The 19350-nt window shown below is 41.5% G+C and overlaps 2 protein-coding genes across 3 annotated transcripts in view; one reads left to right on the top strand and one right to left on the bottom strand.

The window, feature by feature from the left end:
• Nucleotides 1-12569, bottom strand: part of SNX25 (sorting nexin 25) — an 81079-nt gene extending 68510 nt beyond the window's left edge. Inside the window, exons 1-2 of the mRNA XM_039699923.1 lie at nt 12289-12569; nt 710-794 (exon numbers count right to left, since the gene is read on the bottom strand). Coding sequence (XP_039555857.1) covers nt 710-794; nt 12289-12360 — 157 coding nt within the window. The 5' untranslated portion in view covers nt 12361-12569. The remainder of the gene's footprint in view (nt 1-709; nt 795-12288) is intronic.
• A 6046-nt stretch (nt 12570-18615) lies between these two features.
• The window catches only part of CFAP97 (cilia and flagella associated protein 97), a 28744-nt gene continuing 28009 nt past the window's right edge, over nt 18616-19350 (top strand). The window contains exon 1 of one of the 2 annotated variants that reach the window (XM_039700154.1): nt 18616-18723. The gene's annotated coding sequence lies outside the window, so the exon portion shown is untranslated. The other variant, XM_039700155.1, reaches the window with a different exon arrangement.

Raw genomic sequence — 19350 nt, 5'->3', positions numbered from 1 at the left:
ATCATTTAAGTATTAGTAACTTTCTTCCAGCCTTACTGAGTAGGGATGGACTCATGCATCCAACTCAATGACATAGGTAGGTAGTGTTCTAATTTTATAATTTTGCTACATACCCTGCTAATAGCTATTCATAAAAATAACTTTAAAAACATAACAAGTTGTCATAAGACAACCAACCCATTTAAAGCAATGATAATTTTCAAAGATACGCTCCATTTATGAAAAATACAGGAAAAAGTGCTGCAAAGCAATCTTAAAGGAAAAAGTATTCAAAATTAGATAAAATATTTACAAAAGGCTAACATACCCTATCAGCCAGAAATACAAATGTTGATTTTAGATTCAGTTTTAATGGCAAGAATTGCACTGAATGGAAAGGCTACATGCAAGAGTCTACAGGATTTCTCAGTTCAGGAAAACCCAGTCAAGAATATTTTAAGTGTTACCCCTTTGCTTTGTGCATAAATATTAAGAACTGTATTTCAATGTATTTCTGTAAAAAAATAACCACTACAGTGATAAGATATCAGTTTAATAACAAAAGCAACATCACATTACTTACTACAGTGGATTTCTTGAGAAGATCTTGCCATTATATTTTACATCATGGAAGAAACCAGGGTCATATTCTAAAGTCTTGGAATTTTGTGCAGTTATGGTTTGCTAAAAGGACAAGAGATATTCAGACTCTAATGCACCTAAGACTCACCTTCTTTCAGTGCTTTATCCATATTGTGAGAAATAATCACTCTCCTTGATTGGATTGAATCATGAGAGCTTCCAGACCAATTACTCTGAAATTAAAACAGAACATATGTCATAAGAGGAAGAAATAAACTAAAAGTTACAGAAGGAATAAAACTGGAATTCAAGGCAATAGTACTTTATCACTTGGTCTTTATACAAATATTGTCACCTCATATGGTAAAACAGAGGAGTGTCAATTGGCTATGAGGTTATTATACATTAAGCACATATTAATACTTGTGTATCACACATTGTACAACTTGCAAAATTATCTTAAGTTACTTTTTTTGTAGAAAAGAGCTGTATTCATTTGCAAGACAGTGCACTGAGGAGAGGACATGCATGTAACAAAACAAGTGGAACTCTTATTCCGTATTTCCACAGCAAATAGAACATTTTTATAGCCTACTGTGACAATGGACTTTGTTTAGCCTTGTAAACTACTTTTATAACAAAAGAGAAGCCTTTAGACTGCCTACTGTAATTTTGGTTCACATTCTTTTGGGCTTCTTTCTTCAGAGATACTTCTGGCCCTCTGCATTTTAAGCTGCTGTCCTATACAAATATTTATCTTTATTGGAGTATTCACTCCCACACTGTCCAAACAGGTGGGCGGATGGAGAAACATTTTTCAGGGTACAGACAAAGAGCAGTGACTCATGATGTATTTATATAGAAAAGAGTATAATTCAAAACAGAAATAGAAACTGTTCCCACTGTCAATCAGCATGGAGCTCACTCTCCATCATAAGGGGAAAGCACTTCACAACCATCCCCCTCCCTCCAACATTCACTACACAGAGCACAGGAAAGCAGCATAAATGTCAAGTAAAAACACTGTTTAATGTTCTTATAGGTAATATACCCTTATTTCAGCCAATCTGCAGGCTAATACTCTGTATTTTGGTTTAATGTTTTTGTCTATTTCAGAAACATGCATGTACAGTCTAACAAAGTTCTGGCATTAACACAGCTTTGTTACAGTCTATGCACTATTTTAACAGCACAATAAAGCTTTTCAGGCTCACTCACACCTAACACACAGCAAAGTGACTTGGAAAGTCATGCCTTGAGTGCCCCCCTGCCCACAGCTGACTTGTTCCACCTTTTGGATGAATGCAGCAACACTCCCTAGAGTTCTTCCAGTCACTATTCTGAGACCACGATTGTGGTCTTTCAGCTGATTTCTTCCCTCCTTCACAACACTACCAATGGCAGGAACAGCAAGACTTCAGCACATTTGCCCCCATTTGCAGTCCCCTCTCACTATTAAGACCATAGTTAATGAGGTGTAAGAACAGAGAATTTAGTAAACCGTTACAGATTTCCAAGCCCCTTTTTTTGCCCTGAACACTGGTAAAAGCTTCAGTCATACCCAGCTAAACACTAGGAAAAAGTATTTTTTCTCTTTGTAAGGTCACCTAGCACTATTTGTAAGGCTCCAACACATCATCTCTGGCTGCTCATGTTATCACACTTCCTCAACACAAAGCTGTGTTAATGCCAGTCACACAATTTCTTCAGGAATTTTCTGCTTATTTGCAGCAGGAAACTGCATTATTTAAAAAATTAAAAAGAGAAGACTCAGAGAGACATAAAATACCCCAAGTACCTTAGGGGAAGGGAAAACCCAATTAAACAAACTCACTCAGGTCTTTCTATGAAGAAAGAACTCCTAAACATGAGCCAACAATCCTGACTCAAGATCCATGCTCAACACATTCCATCTTCCTTAACACTCATGCCAGCTTGGGTATCCTACAAGGCTCATCCTTCTGCTGAACTGAGCCCTACCAGCAAGGAGGTCAGTGACCTCCAGCTGACTGAGGCATCTACAGTTGCATCACATGCATTGCAGGAAGCATTTTCTATGGCCTAAAGCACCAGTAAGTGCTCCAATGCAGCGCTCGCCAAATTACTCCTTTCAAAACTAGTTTAAACACAAGTTTAAAAAAAAAAAGAAAGCAAGCAACCTTTAGAGGGGATCTGTAGCTGCAAGAAGATAAGTAGCTTGTTCCACTATTAACCTGTGATTTTAAAAAAAAAAAAAAGAAAGCAAGCAACCTTCAGAGGGGATCTGTAGCTGCAAGAAGGTAAGTAGCTTGTTCCACTATTAACCTGTGATTCTGGTTGGGTTACTTCATGTTTAAGTAATAAACTTCAGGGAGACCTTACTGCTGTCTCCAACTACTGAATGACAGGATACAGAGAAAAGGGAGCCAGACTCTTCTTGCAGATGCACAGGACATTAGGAAGCATTGCAACACAGGAAATTCCCATCACAAGACAAAACTATTTTAATCCTGAGGCTGCTCAAGTATCAGAATAGGGGTGCTGCCAGGCTGTGGAGTCTCCATCTCTCAATCTTCCTCACTCTGAGCAAGAGACTGAACTAGATGTCCTCCAGATATTCCTTCCAACCTGAACTATTCATGATCTTTGACGACCCTTCAGAGAGCTGTTAATTCATTTAATTTCATTATTAATAATATATCAGATCTAAAGGTGCCTTGTCTAAAAGAACCGATCAAACTCATTTTTTCTTCCCATTTTATGAACTTGCAGAATCAAGATTTAAGCCTTGTTACTTTAGGTTTGCATTCAAAAAGTACCATTTCTGTGACAGTACTAGTGATGAATTAATTAAATAAGCAGGCACTCCCAAGTTAGATGACATATGGCAGCAAACACCTTAAAAACAACAGTAACAACCTGGTAACACAGATAACCAACATCTGTGATAACAGAAGGATTTCAGAAAATTCACAGTCCAAGCTCGGTTCTAACAGCTAAGAGAATGAGAAATACAGCATATTTTACTGAGAGACTTTCTTCCCACCCCTGACTCAAGTCAGATGGAGGGCATATGTAGAAAACAGTTCCAGCTAGAAAGCTTAGATTTGAATGTTTTCACATTTTTCTTCGTGTCATTCATTTAAAGAAAAATGGTGTTAGGCTTCATGAAATAGTTGGCATAACCCTGACTGAGCCAAAACCATTTGTAAATGGATTTAACACAGTCAAAGCTCTAGTTTCGATGCTCTTTTATGCAGATTAAAATCTGGCATGTTCCTCTAAATCCTGACTTGCACTATCACAGCCCTCAATAATTTAATTTTTTCAATTGGTATCAAGACAATTGGGTTCCTGTCTGTAGATTTCATTGGTAAGCAATGACAGAAACCAGACTGAAACAAATAAAACTCAACAAAAGGACTTGAAGGGGTAGGGGTGGAGAACATTTTGAACGTACATGCTAAAAATGAGGTTGCTAACAAACAGGGAGGCCTGTTTCCTGCAACACTTCAAGTTTTCCTCAGTTTTGACTTTGCTTACAGACTGAAAAAAAGGATGTGTGCATTTCCTGTAGACTTCTGAACAACACTTATTGTTTGATACTTTTGTAAACTATTTAAGATTAAGAAAACAACAGTCTAAATGGGTCAAGAAAAAAAAAGCCTGACACTGAACCTGAAATTTTGTCCTAGGTTCAGTCTCCTACAGATACAAAAATCAAGTAAATGTAATTTATTGGTTTAAACTATATAAGTAATTTTAAATTAGCTCTGAAGACAACAATAAACATTAAATAATAAAGAATTAAGAAATTATTTCAGCAACAACACTCAATAAATGGCAAAGCACAGAGAACATGGGAGTACCTTCCACTATAAAGAAATTCATTTGCAACACTTGGTATCAAATGCAATTTTTAAAACACAGCACAGAAAGCCAGGCACCTGCTACTGGCACACCACATGCAACCTTACTCTGCCATGGAATTAAGACCAGAAGCAGAGAAAAATTTACAATTATTCCTATTACATTAACCTAATTACAACAAAACTAGAACAGAGATCACAACAGATTCCACAATATAAATGGGCTTGGTGAATGAAACAGTTTAATCACTGATCTAAAAGGGAAAGACTGCATCTAATTCAGCACACACAAACTAACCAGTAACTCATAGTTACTTGTTCCTCCCACTGTTGCCCTATTAACCTTCCTCTTATCTTTGTAAAACATACATTAACATCAGACTGGACATGGATAACAAAGAGTCACAACCTCAGAGAATACTTCACTGAACTCTCCATAAATTCATATTTAACAGATGTGAATAGATGTATTCTTATGCACATATTACTTCATACAGATGTTCTTATCCAAACATTATTTCAACTAATGATGCAAAACCAAATTTATCACAAGAGTTAATATTTTTTAATTTATACTTATAGCCTATTTAAGACTACAAGGTAAGTATGTATGTGTCACAGCCAACATTAACAGATACCATAACTACCAATTTAGAAGTCAACATACTTAAAGCATGTTAATCCTCTTATCTTATGCCTAATTATCTCAGTAATTATTATATCATCTCATTATTTCTACTAATAATGGAATATGTAAACTCTGTTTATCAGATGGGGATCTTCAATCTTAGCTGTACCATGTTTAAAACTGGTAAAAGTGTAGCAGTGTAAAAACTTTATAATCAGAACTAAACTTTCTTCACTAAGATTTCACAGAATACCAGACAGATAAGAATATGAAAATGAAACATTTCTCAGGTACTACTTTCATTCCATCAGTACAGCCAAGAAATAAATGGTAACTTAGCATTCAAATCACTGCTCAGCAAGAAATACAGCATTACCCTGTGCTGGAATTTTTAATATTGCCATCAAAATAAAGCCTTAAATGAATTCTCAAGGTACAGGCATAGCCCCAATGTACTGAACATTTCCACACTCTCCTTTTCTGTAAAAAGAGATGACGAGAACCTATGGTCTATACTTCAAGGCCAAAAGAGCCATATGGCATGAAAACTCAATTGCTGGCAAGCCAGAAAAGCCAGCACAAAATCATGCTTGAGCTGCAGAGTCTCAGCTTAGCAACCAGAGACAAACTCCTGCAAGGTCTATTGCTATACCCTCCCTGCACATGACTTTCACCATACACACATTTTATAGGGTGTTCTGTGTTTTCAAGAGCACCACAAAAGCATGCCACATGAACCACCATCATTCATTTTATTACCATTAACTTGTTCTGTTTCATTGTGCATATTTAATAGGGGAAAAAATTGCATAGAATGACAGGTCAGGAAAACCTCCCATAGACACAACACAAATCTGTTGCCTCTTGACTATATGATTTCTTTATCTTTTTAGCCACTTGAAGTAACAGCTTGGGAGAGGATACAGTGTTCTATGTAACTGGCTCTTCCCTTGAGTAAATTCTGCTGCTCTCCTTTGAAGAGAGCAAGAAACCAAGACTTGGCTACGCAAGAGAGCTTTACGTGATTTTATTTTCAGAATGTTTCTGATACGTGCCTATACTATTTTTTGTGAAAGCATACCTTGAATGCAGGATGTCTCCACTCTTGACCTTTTACAAAGGTTTTATAGCCGCCTTTAGGAGTTCCCTACAAGAGACTTGGACGAAAAGATCTCTGTGAGCCCACCACCCATCTTTACTGACTCAGCAGAGCTTGGTTATCAGGAGAAATGACCTAGCTCCCTAGTTATGTTTTCAATCATAAAACTCTGCTCATGTGAGAAGCAGTCTCTTCAAGGTCAAAACAGCCCATTCATGGCAGAATATGAGATGTCAATCTAACATAAAGTTAAGCAAATTAAATGTCATGGACAATAAAATGCAGAGGTGACAACAAAGGATCAGAAAGGACTGCATGACAAGACAAGAAATCTCTAAATAAACATGATGAATAAAAGAAATCTCTAAACATACATGAGGATGAAAAATGCGTGGAAAAATAAATCTGCTCACTCTGCTAAGGAGTTATGGGACAAAGAAGTAAGTGACAGAGTCTGAAAAACATTTAATTTCCTGAGGTCAGTATCCTGTAATAATAAAAGTTATCACTCCAAAGTTACACCTGCAGGTAATCAACATATGGAGTCCTAACAAAGTTCCAATTCTGAAAAGGCTTATAAATCCCAAATCATAACAGATGTTCAACAGATCCCTAAAAATAAACTGTAACAGAAACATCCAAACCACAGGCCCCTATTGAACTATAACAAAACACTTGCAATTCATGCAACGTTCCCTTAACATTTTAAAACATTTATGGAATTGGTAGAAATTGCTAAAATATATATTCATTAATTTAATTTCAGGACTTTCCTAGTAGTAAACTCAACCAGATCATCAAAGGCTCATTGTTGACCTCCCTATAAATGAGACAAAACTAAGAATAAACACATGAAACTCTGAGTTCTGCTAAAAACACACTAAATATATCTTCTCCTTTCAATTCAGAAACAACCCATCAATTAAAAGACTGGCAGTAGATCAGAGTATCTGCTTGCAAGCTCAAAACAGTCTAAAGTGTGACAAAAGTGCCAGAACCAGAGACTGCTGTTGTTTTTACAAAAATCCTGCAATATCAGAGCTCTAAATACCCCCTGTGCAGTCAGAGAATGAGACAGACCATAGAAAATGCTTGGCTTCAGATTTAGAAAAGCCCAAAAATGCTTTTAATGTCTTATAAGGCATACAGATCAAAATTTGAAGGAGCTAGGAAGCTTCTCCTCTCCCTACAGTTCCTCCAAACTACTTATTACCCAAAGAACTCTTTTGCATCCCACTTCAAATTTATGCCCACAGATGGCAAACCTTCCACTTTGCACAGCTACTGGGGCTCCTCCAAGCTTACCTTCACAAGCTTCATCTCATGGCAGAAGTCCAGTAGAGAAGGAAAATAAAACTCTGTGTCCTTTCTCTCTGCTTCCCTCATGTTCTTCACAAAGGGCAGAACACTCAGCTTGACTACTATGACAAATATTCAACCTCAGTTAAGATGCCATCACATTTGAAAGATTGGGACCATTTCCATTTCACTACACATCCTCCTACAGCTTGGATAAAAAGCAGTACTATGTTCCAGGATCCAGATATTTCAAAAACAACCTGATCCAATGAAAAAAAGCTTTACCTATGCGCCCTCCACTAATGACAAATTCACAAAAACAGACATTCAAGGATGGAACAAGCCTTTAGGAACATAAAACATGATCACATGTAGTGTGATTTGCCTTTAGGGCCATAAAGGGAAAGTGTAAGTTTACTCATTCAAAATTGAGAACAATTAAACTGTAGTAAACAACAGTGACCAAATATACCAGGAGATGAGTTTTAAAGAAATACTAAAAATAATCGATAACTGTTAATTGTAGGAAAATAAAGACAGGACATTAAAATCCATGTACCCTTTTCACTGGGAAAAAAGCACATTTACTATCCTTCTGGTAATGCTGCAAACAGACTGGGAAGATACTTCTCTAAACAGAGTATCATTCACTTAATCTGAATTTAAAATGCAATACTTAAATCTAATAAACTAATCATTGTTTTTTGCATTATTTAAATGAAGGTGATAACCCAGCTCTCTGTTACTTGGAGCTTTTGCTTTGAATTAGAGTCAAAACACTATGCTGAAAAGAAAACCCCACCTCTGCCAGTTTTTTGGCAGAGAAACAACTCACACAAACGTGGGAAAAGTTTTCCTTCCCCTTCCCACTAACTTGGTTAACATGGTTCTTCACATGAGTCAAAGCCATCTCCCCCTACAACCACACAAGGTAAAAGGAGTTTTGGAAGCAAATTCGAATTTTGAAGGGTTACATAGGTTCTAATCCAGGGCTATCTTTGCTATGAACAAGTCCACTAGCACTTGAGAAGTGAAAACCCCCTTTAAAACAGACATTCTCACTGAAGTACAATTGGGTCATCCTGCCTTTTTGCTGCCTTGCATTTTTCTGCTCTCCTCCACCACAAAGCCATCTTGTCCTCAAGCTCCTGCAAAGTATTGAAAAATACCTGACAATAATATAATGTACAATTTCAAGGACTCATTCAATGCCTGTTATTTCAATATCAATAGAAACTATTTCAATATAATCAGTACCTGCAAGTACTTAAAATATTAAGTAAGACATTATTAGGAGTTGCCTGTACACCTCTCATCCAATGAAACGGAGATCTTTATTTGGAAGCCAGGAGCTGCCCAGATAGTTTTTATGAACAGAGCTACACAAAAAATATAGTGAAAGCACAATTTATCATGGGGATATAAATCACGTAGCTTGCTTTGCAATTCTCAGCAGATTTCAAGTGTTCTTTCTGATATACCTGACTTCAGAAGGAAGTCTTCACCTTTCAAGTCCCAAAGGAGTTACACAAAAAGTGGACAAAGCACAGCTTTATATTCGAGAAGCTGGCTTCTCTAGTTGCAAGCTCAAGCAAAATGAAATATACATATATATATATATATCTCTTACTTTTCTGAAATCCAAACCTGCAAAACTGCCCTCCCTCACTCATATTCCTCACTTGCATGAACAGGTCCATGAAAATCAACAGCACTGAACTCTCACATGCCAAGTGGTTGCTGAACTGAGAAGGTACAAAAAACTCCCTTTATTCAGCACAGCACGAGGGACTCCATTCAACTTGCCTTTGAAGTTGGTCAAGAGTACTCCCACTAGCTTTCCAAGAGCCGAGTCTGACTACAACTAGAGTAAATATTTATTCCTGAATACTTACTATTTCCTCATTTGTTAACCCCAATGTGAAAAACCAAGGAATGAAAAGTGAATTGTCTAAATTATGTATATAAAACACATGAAGAGTGAGACGCCAGTCATAAGGCTTTTACCTTACATTTTTTCAGTTATAAGGCCAACAGATAGCTCTTCCTTATTATTGAGGAAAAGAAAAAACAAGGCTGAAAAAAATTATAGCTTTACTATCATCCTACTACTGGCTCCCAGAAGAGACAAAAGGATCAGAAGGCTCTATGAAAAACCTGAGCGTAACAACTGAATGATAAAAAGCAGTGTAAATGCAAATGGATGTAAAATTAAAAGACTAACTAAATTAGAAAGTTTTAGTGAATGGCCTACCTTTCTATAGGCCGCCTATCTAGACAATTTATTTTCCTCACCTGCATTTTGCTGAAGCTCCAATTAGAAAGTCTGCTACACATATACAAAATCACGTTCAGAAAAACTCTTCAAGAAGCTTTGCAGTCCTGAAGCCACTTTGTACCAGAAAGAAATCAATAAAACTATAAATTGAAGGTATGAGAAACCCAATTAAGATGCCTGGCATTACATCTTCTAAATAGAAAGGGTAAAATGACTCACTCCTTTTTTCAACATGCCTTTCACATAAGTAAACTTTTGGGAACAGTGCAAAGAGGGAGGAAAGAAAAAATTTAATGGAGTCAGGGAGACTGTAACAAAACAGTCCTGGGAAAAGGGTTCTAGCAGGTACTGCTGCCTTACCAGTGGATTGCAAATACCGAATTTCAATTCCCTTCTGAAACAACAAACACATCCCATAGAGCTACAATAAATGCAAACACTACACTAGACCACACAACGCAACAGCAGGTGTGCACTATTTATAAATACAAATCCAACGGATGAACAAAACATCTTCAAGAAAATGCACGGTAACACATCACAAAAAGAAAGTGCAGATGGTACAGGAACAGAAGTGGCTATTTGTCTCTGGACACTTCTAGTTTCACTGCTGTTCTGTAGGCTTGTTTTTCAGTAGGCTTACATTCTTCACAAAGGAGGATACCAAGAAATTAATCTCTATTTTTTTTTCCTTCAAATCTTGACTTTCCAAATTAAACTAGCTGCATAACAAACCTGAAATTGCTCCTCATTGTGGCAGCAGGGAGATTTTGATCGCTAAATTTATGTATAGATATGTTTGGTACTATGTAAAAGTAAGTTAACTCACCCAGTTGTTCAGATAAGTATAAAAGTACATAAATGCCACTGGAGCTATGGCATTAACACTGAAACATTTATTCTTGTAGATCTCAAAGCAACAGGAATTGTTGTTTTGATAATCAATTGATCCATCTACAGATTTTTTCTGTTTGGTGTAACATAGCTATATGGCCAAAAACAAAAGCATGTAGTCATTTACTAGAAGGCACTTATGCACCTAACACACACTTATTACCTAGCACTCCTCTGACAAAAAACAGTTGAACAATCCCTAGCTGTACCCACCTTTTGCTTATCACTTTGTGCATTACACCTTCTTACTTCTCACCTTAATACTTATACACGTTATTCTTCACTTCCTTCAGAAAGCTGAGTGTGATGTTGAGTGTTCAAAGAAAAGAGGATGTTTAAAAAAATTCTACCACTAAGACAAAATGAGTATCAGACAGAGCCACACATATATCCTGAATGCACCTTTGCAAGTTGTATTATTCACTGAATTCAACAACCCCTGGCCAAATGATCCCTACTTGCAACAATATTCTGCCGGCTTCCATTAAATGCAGACCAGGAAAAGCATATTCCTCCCAAACACGGGCTCCTTCTCTCCTAGTTCAAAGAATGAAGGAATAAACCATTACTACAGGTTGTTAGCAATTTGACTGAAAAGACAGAAAGACAACTGTTTCAGCAAGTGACTGGTGTTGGGCTCCCTGCCCTGGCAGCACCCGCTGTGTTCTGCAAGCTCAGCTGCAGCCCCATTAACACGTGACAGCGTCCCTTACTGCTGCCGAGAAGTGTACGGGTACCAAATGTAACAAAGTGGGTTACCAGAACAGCCAGGCTGCACACCCAGGAGACACAAATTCCCTCCCTTCTCCTTCTTAGAGTGCTCTCAGGTATCCTGACACTGTGTAAATAGCATTTATGCAGTACAGTCTATTGCTGCAGCAGCTCATGTGCTAACACACCTACAAGTCACCGTGAGGGGCCAAGGGCTCCAGGCTAGAGTCGCCAGCTGTAACATTAAACATCGCATCCCTGTGACCCACTACAAAGCAGGAGTGTGGGCAGAATCTCAATTTTCAGCAGTAGTTTTTCAGGCTCATCTAGGATCAGCTCCCAAGCACCAAATGATGGGGAACAGGGCTGTGGATGGGAGGAAAGTTTCCAAATGCCTCGTGCTACCAAGTCCCATTCAGAAGAACCCGAAAAATACTAAGCTGTGAGCTACAAAGAGCTCATGAACTAAAACATTCTGGAATATGTACAGAAAATGAAATTGTTTCCCTTTTGCACAGAGCTCTGCAACGGCTTGAGTACAAAATGGCCCTATGATAACACTATCTGAAGCTGTCCAACTTCAGAGAACGCATTAGAGGAACACTAAGCTGCCTCTTCGACCAAATCTGTCTTTTACCAGTGACATTTCAATGGGAGGAGCAGAAAAGGATCTGAGACACAGCCACCGTGGAGCGAACACACTGAGCCACCTTGCCAGCATTCCCGCAATCCGGAGGTCTCTTTCGCAGCAAAGTGCTGATTTTTCCGGCGCGCCTGATACCCTCCATTTAAAGCCCCGTGGAGAGGCAGAGTGCGGGCAGGCTCCTGCGGCGGCGGCAGGACAGCAGGACACGGGGTTCGGGTGGCGCGGCGTTCCACGGTGGAGTGAGAGCCGCGCCACCCCCGCCCGCCGCCGGGCAGGGAGGGCGCGCCGCGCCGCCGCCCGCTCCGCTCCCCTCCCGCTACTCACCCCCGCGACCGGCCGGACCGGAGCGACGGCGGCGAAGTCCGGCGGCGGCAGGCGGCGGCGGCCACGGCACATCAGGACGATCAGGGTGCCCAGCGCGGCGGCAGTGGCGGCGCAGCCCACGTAGAGGGCGAGGCGGAGCAGCAGCAGCGCCAGGCACGGCGGCCCGCCGCCCCCCGCCTCGGCCCGCTCCTGCCCCAGGTGGACGACAGACACAGCCAGGAGCCCCAGTCCCGCCGCCAGCACGAAGCGGGATGAGCCGGGATCCTCGTCCTCCTCGTCTTCCGCCGGTGTCCGGCCGGGGAGGGGGCGGAGGCGGGGGCGGTGCCTGCCGGGCGGGCGGGCCCGGGACATGTGCGCCTGCCGCACCGCCCCACGGCGGGGCCCTGCCCGGCCGGACCGCTTGGGACCGTGTCGTGACCCGGGTCCTCCGCTGTGGCGGCGTTGGAGGCGTCCCGAGGCACTGGCCAGGAAACGGGTACGCTCGGACGAAGCGAGGGGAATCCCCGCCGGCTGCAGTGCGGAGCTTGGCTCCGCGGAAAGCTACGGAACGCCTCCCCGCCGCGGGGGCTGTAGCACGGACGGCGGCGGCTGGGCCGAGAGGGACCCGGCATGGTCAGACCGGGTCATCGAGGCCCTAGCCAGAGCTCAGGACAAAAGCCTTGGCGTGCGGCATCTCAGAGATCCGGACACCCTCCTGAGTCTGGGCGGTATGCACCCCTCTGCCTGCTCCCCTCTGATCAGCCAAAGGAAGTCATAAATTACTGGAGTTCAGAAATAAAAGGTTGATTGAACAGTGATGAAAATTGTACAACAGTGGTTCTAAAAAAACCACAGCCTCACCACCCCAAAAGAAGCATGCCAGCCCTCTTGTCAGTACCCTCCCTCCGTTGTATGTTTTATATCTGTTTGTGGTAGATCTGAGAACAAGTTCCTGGAAGGGCACAAGGCTTGCCATATTTCAGCTGTGCTTGGGACACGTGTTCATCTTGCCATACGTGTGGCACAGCTACAGCTCCACCAAATTTCTCAGCTCATAGCAGCTACTGAGCACAGCTGAATTGAGAGGCCTTGATCTCTTCAGAGTGTTGTCTGCAAAAATCAGCTTCATTACCCAGTGTGCAACAAGGCAATAATTACACACTCAAGAGAGACATTAACTACCTATTTGTTGTGCAAGCCTGGGTGCTCAGTGGTCAAGCATACCAAATATCAAAACTTTTTACTATTTATACATCTTAGCAAACAAAGGAATCAGTATTCATTGTCTACAAGTTCCATAGTTGTCTTATTAATTAGTATTGTATCCTCCATTGGCTAATGATTCTCTCGTTTCCAGTGCTAATCAGTCTGTATGCTCAGCCTTCTTTTGATTTGGTGGATTTCTTGGGTCAGTGGTCCTTGAATCAGTGGTTGTGATCTCCCTCTGCAGGAATTACCTTTTATCAAGTTTGAACTGATTTCAGCACAATTGCTGAGTTGGGTTTATTGGTTTCTTCCTTACCTTGAGAGTTCTGCCAAATATCCATGTGTCCCATAAATTCTTCATTCTTTGTGCCCACCATCAGTGGTACATCCTTTTCCCCAAGCTTTGTTTACCTCACCCTACGTCTGCGATCACTGAAGCATATCAAACTCTAAACGTTAACAATGCAATTCCACCAACAAGTAATTTGTTTTTCTAACACATGGACATCACTTAGAGCTTGCTTTTTAGCTCTCTGTTTCAAGGATTACATCTCACTTCTTCTTGATTAGTCTTGAAAGTACACAAAGATCAAACATAAAAGAGCATCCTTTCTTAAGAGAATTTTTACATATTCCACATTTTACAAGAGTAGGAGTAAATGGCAATGCATTGCTTACAGAAGCCACACTATGCAAAAGTAGATTTACAGGCATTTACTAATGGGCTTCATTTTAAGAATAGATACCTATAAACTCTACAGAAGCATTTAGAGATAGAAGTGTATTGGTGAGCAGCTGGTAAGATTGCCACTGCTCTGTCAGTTGAGGTGTAAAAAAACAAAAGCCCTGAATTTTACTTTTTAAACACAGTTATTGTTGCACAGGTTGGAGTAGTGATTTATTTATTTGTTCTCTCCAAAAAAAGTTACTTCAATCAAATGAACTCCACTACTCTACTAGCCAGATGAAGAAAAGAAACAAATACCAATGCTCTGATCTTGTGAGTGTTTACATTTCCTTATAACTTCTACAGTGCAATAAAGCAGCATCTATAAAACCAGACACCAAACTTCCCTGAGTGTCTGCAATGCTAAGCAAGCCAGGACACTGAGCACGAGTAGTGCAGGTGTCCAAAAGTCTGTTAGAGCCCTGGAACAGCACTTGTAATAGGGAATTGCATGTCAGTTCATGGTGCAGAACTATAATGGAAACGGGCACAGAACAGCATGGAGCTAGTCAGGATTCTGAGTTACAACAAATGTTTTACACCATCACAATATTTTCTAAGCTGTTTCTAACCTAACTCACAGTGTCTGATGGTCTGGTGTCCATATATACTTGCCTGTGTGTATTAGAGGTTTGCAAAACAATGTATTTCCTCTCAAAATCACAAAAAAGTGGTTTTGAAGTGATTTTAGGGCTCCTGTTGGTCACTTATCGAAGGAGACACTGATCCTTAATCTGATCCAAAGTCCTTACAGTAACTTAGTCCTTAGTAAGATAAAATATATAATTCTATTACAGTTTGTTCTATTTAGTGGATATTAAATTGCACAAAATCCTTTTAAATGCTAGTTCAGACAATTCACACAGTACCCAAAATTGATTATTTAAGGAACATGTCTAATGTGATTAAAGATAAAAATCATCATATTTTAACAGTGAAAATACTATTGCAATGGCAGTCCTTTCCCATGTGAATTACTATGTGGTAAAACATCCTGATGATTCACTGAAGGGCTTTGGGACCAGGGTTTGTTTCAATACATAAGACCATTAAAATCAGCAGAAATTCTTGCAGAGTCTGAAAGCTTTTGGATAAGGCCCAACATGCCAGAAGGTTTCTTATAAAGTTATTATATTCTTATCAGGTAGAAAATAGAAAACAAATATCCATTTCCCAGCGCACACTTTACTCATCAAAGATTTCGGGATATCCAGGACTTTGGACTGAGTTCAAGATCTACTCTGGGATCTTTATTAAGATCCACATGAGAAACCAGACAGAGACCTACTGCAAATGCATTCAGGAAACTGCCTGGGCCACTGTCAAAGCTACTTAAAGGAATTGAATTTTTAAATTAACCTGAAGCAAAGCATATAATGTTGATAGTCCTGTGTAAACAGAGAGTATTTTCTTACAGTACTAATTCTCAGAAGTGGAGAGGAAGATAAAAAAAACAAACCTACCTGCAATAACAATTTATCCTGCAGTGCTTATGCATAAAGCCACTTTTTGTCTGAATGAGTAATCCCATCTATTTTAACTAGGATTTACACATCATACCCTGAATTAGACATGTCTAAATCAACTCAAGTGTATATCCATAGAGCTAGAAGAAGATTTGATTCTTTTTATTTTAGCTCTTAATAAGTTTCTATGAATTTTCAACCTGAGGTACAATTCCTAATATTTTAGATTATATCCTGGCTCTACTGAAGTTAATAGCAATTTTCAAGTTTACTTCACTGTTATTTGAACTTCCCCTTTTCTACTTTAAAAATTACTTTTCTGTACAAGACAAAAGGACTTCAGTGAGGCAAATTTTCTGAACTGGGGATTACTATAGGCACTTTCTCTAACTACTCAGTCATAGAACTAGTTTATGAGAAAAGAAATTCAAATTCTATCTTATCCAAGCATTACAGCAAATATCTTTCCTACAGAGATAAGACAATTACTTTTTTAAAAAGATACAGTTATTATATTCTTTATAAAGAATATAATAACTTTATCTTTAAAAAGATAAATTATGTCTGATTTGGGGGAGGATTCAGCATCTTCACTACTTTCCTCTGAGCTGGAGGTATAATTTGTCTTTGTAACATACCCTAGGAAAAAACCTCACTCATTTGAACAGTTTTGCAGCTGCCTTTAGTGACAATTGTTCAACTTGCACCTTCGCAGTACTGCAAACTTTAAACTTCAATGAATTTGCACTTTCAAGAGTATAGGCAAGATTGAAATTAATACTTTTCCTGTAGGCTTTTTCACATTTGATTTCTGTTTTCTCAGCCTTTCTAGCACTTCCATTGCTATACAAGGACTAAAACAACTTATGACTTCTCAATTAAAACAAAAAAATGTTACATTATAGGCAAAAAAGAGGTCTGTATAATGCTTGCGTAGTTTATATTTTTAGCATACTTACAACTTTGAATTAATTACTTGCCTTTTTATAACTGCTGTGGTGCTGCATTGCAGTTAAATCATACTAGGAGTTTATAGATATTTCTAAGGTTCAGAGCACAAACTGCTTGTGAACTTGTAAACCTGGTGATAAACCAGGAAAACCTGCATAACTAACACTGTTAGAAGCAATCACAGGAATCCTAGAGCAAGAGAAATGGAAATTGGATGTTATACTTCTCAGTATCTTAAATGTACAAAATATGTAAGTTGCACTACTATTACCTGATTTTAATTTTTGCTACACTTTTTAAGACAGTGGTGTTGTATTTTGCATATTTGCAGTCAGGAATTTGACGGACAGGAAAAAATTACAAAAGCACCTATTTAGTGTCCAATGTCAGGAACCTAAGACCTCAAATGGAGAGGTCAGCAAAGGCTCAGCATTTTGTAGCACATTTTTCCAAGTATGCTTCTCGGGGGCAGATCACCAGCAGGTAATCACCACTTACCTACTCAGTGCTAGAAGTAATGAAACTGCCTGAAGTTTCAGTTCATACTGAAATTCAAGGTAGCTTGGGGAAGGGTCCAGATCCAACCTCAAATATTTTGGATGAAGCTTCCCTAGAAGTCCTCCAGATAAGTTGCCCCTTTCCATTTCCTCAGGATGCATCGCCCAGTGCTGCAACCCTGGCACAATAATGTAAGGACCCATCACACTGACCTCTGCTCCTGTGGCCTTAATATGGGGCACCATCACCTTAAGGTGGCTCACAATCCCCTCAGCCTCGGGCACTGTTCACTCAGCTTGGGTCCAACTCCAGTCCTTATTGGGCTGCCAGCACATCAACCAGGAATGCCATTATCCCAACCCAAGGCACCAGCATCAGCTTGATATGGGGCACTGTTACCCCAACATGAAAAACTGTCACCTCAGCATGGCGCCTCATTGTCTTAGCCTGGGGCACAATAACCTCAGCCTGTGATTCTGTCACCCTGGAACCTCATGATCAAAATCTAGGGCAAATCACCTCAACCAGGGGCATTATTTCTTTAGCTTGGGGCCCCACTGCATCTCAGTGGGATTAAATTAGGAGCACTATCACCTTGGGGGCTCATTGCTTCCACCCAGCATACCATTGTCTCAGCCCAGAACCCCACTGCCACAGCTTGAGGCACAATCACCTGAGCACACAGATCCATCATCTCAGACTGGAGCAACATTGCTGCAACCTGGGGACTATCACCCCAACTTGGGGCACAGTCACCTCATCTTGGGGCCTCATGGCCTTGGTAAGAATTCCAGCTCTCTGCCCATTCCCACAGAACAAATAAGGGCAGGAGGGGCCTGATGTCTGTATCAGAAACAGCTGGCCAGCAGGGCTAGGAAAGTGATTCTTCCCCTGTGCTTGGCACTGGTAAGGCCACTACCTGAGAACTATGTCCAGTTCTGGGCCTCTCAATTCAGGTAGGACATGAAGCACTGGAACAAGTTCAGAGAAGGGAAATGAAGCTGGTGACAGGTCTTAAGAGGAAGAGCTGAGGGAGCTGGGGTTGTTTAGCCTGGAAAAGAGGAGGTTCTGGGGAGACCTTATGGCTCTCTACAATTACCTGAAAGGAGGCTGTAACCAGGTGGGGATCGACCACTTCTCCCAGGCAACCAGCGACAGGATTAAAGGACACAGTCTTAAACTGCACCAGGGGACGCCTGGGTAGGACATTAGGCTGAATTTCTTCACATAAAGAGTGATCAGATATTGGAACGGCCCGCTCAGGGAGGCGGTGGACCCACGGTCCCTGGAGGTGTTTCAGGAAAGACTGGATGTGGCACTTAGTGCCGCGGTCTGGTTGACACGTAAGTGTCCGGTCAGAGGTTGGACGTTCAGAGGTCTCTTGCACTCTCCTAATTTCCGTGATTCTGCGGCGATCCCGCGCCTGAGGGGCCCCTCCCACGGGAGGTCCCGGCTCCCTCCCCGCCCCGCTGAGGCGCCGCCTCTCCCCGCCCGGCGGCGCGCGGGGCGGCGGGCGCTGCGCAGGAGCGGGGCGGCGGCGGGGGAGCGGCCTGGGCGCTGCGCTCGCCCGCCTCCCCGGCGCTCTCCTCGCTCTCTCTTCCCGTGCCTGTGAGTATCTGCCCAGCTGCTTGCGCGGTTACCACAACAAAGCCGGGAGAAAGGGGCCAAGGGACACACGGCAGCGGCCGCTGCCGCCGCTGCTGCTTCTTCCGGGGGTGCCGGCCGGCTGGTGGGGCCTGCGGTGCCTCCTCGCCACGGAAGGTGCCTGGAGGGCGGTTGGGGGCGGTTGGCGACGACGGGCATGTTCCTTCCCCGTCGGCGGTAATTTTTTTCCCCAAACAAGGTGGGAGACATGTTTTGTTCGCCTGTACATATGCATTATTTTTAACCATTATATAATTTTAAAAACAATTTTGTTTTAATTAGCTGTCTTCCTACTCGCGCCCCTGCCTGAGCGGCGCGCACGTAGGTGTCCCCCGAGCGCGTCGTGCGCGCTGCCTGTGCGGGGCTGGCGCGGGCGTGGAGCTGCCGGAGTTTGGCCGTGCCGCCCTGAGACCCGTGCTCCGCCCCACACCAGCGCCGTGCCTGCCCGCTTTGCTCCTCGGGGAGGTTGGAACTGAGGTGGGAGACTCCGTTCGGAGACACCGGCCCTCGCTGTCGCCGTAGTGGTTGGCTTTGGGAGAGAGTTACGGTGCCCTTAAAGTTACCGGGCTTTGAGAGACGCGTTGCAGTGAT

Source organism: Passer montanus, unplaced genomic scaffold (genome assembly GCF_014805655.1).
Source record: "Passer montanus isolate IOZ18808 unplaced genomic scaffold, ASM1480565v1 scaffold14, whole genome shotgun sequence".
NCBI classification, from domain to species: domain Eukaryota; kingdom Metazoa; phylum Chordata; class Aves; order Passeriformes; family Passeridae; genus Passer; species Passer montanus.
The sequence above is the reverse complement of the archived record's forward strand: the minus strand, read 5'-3'. Positions and strand labels throughout refer to the sequence as shown.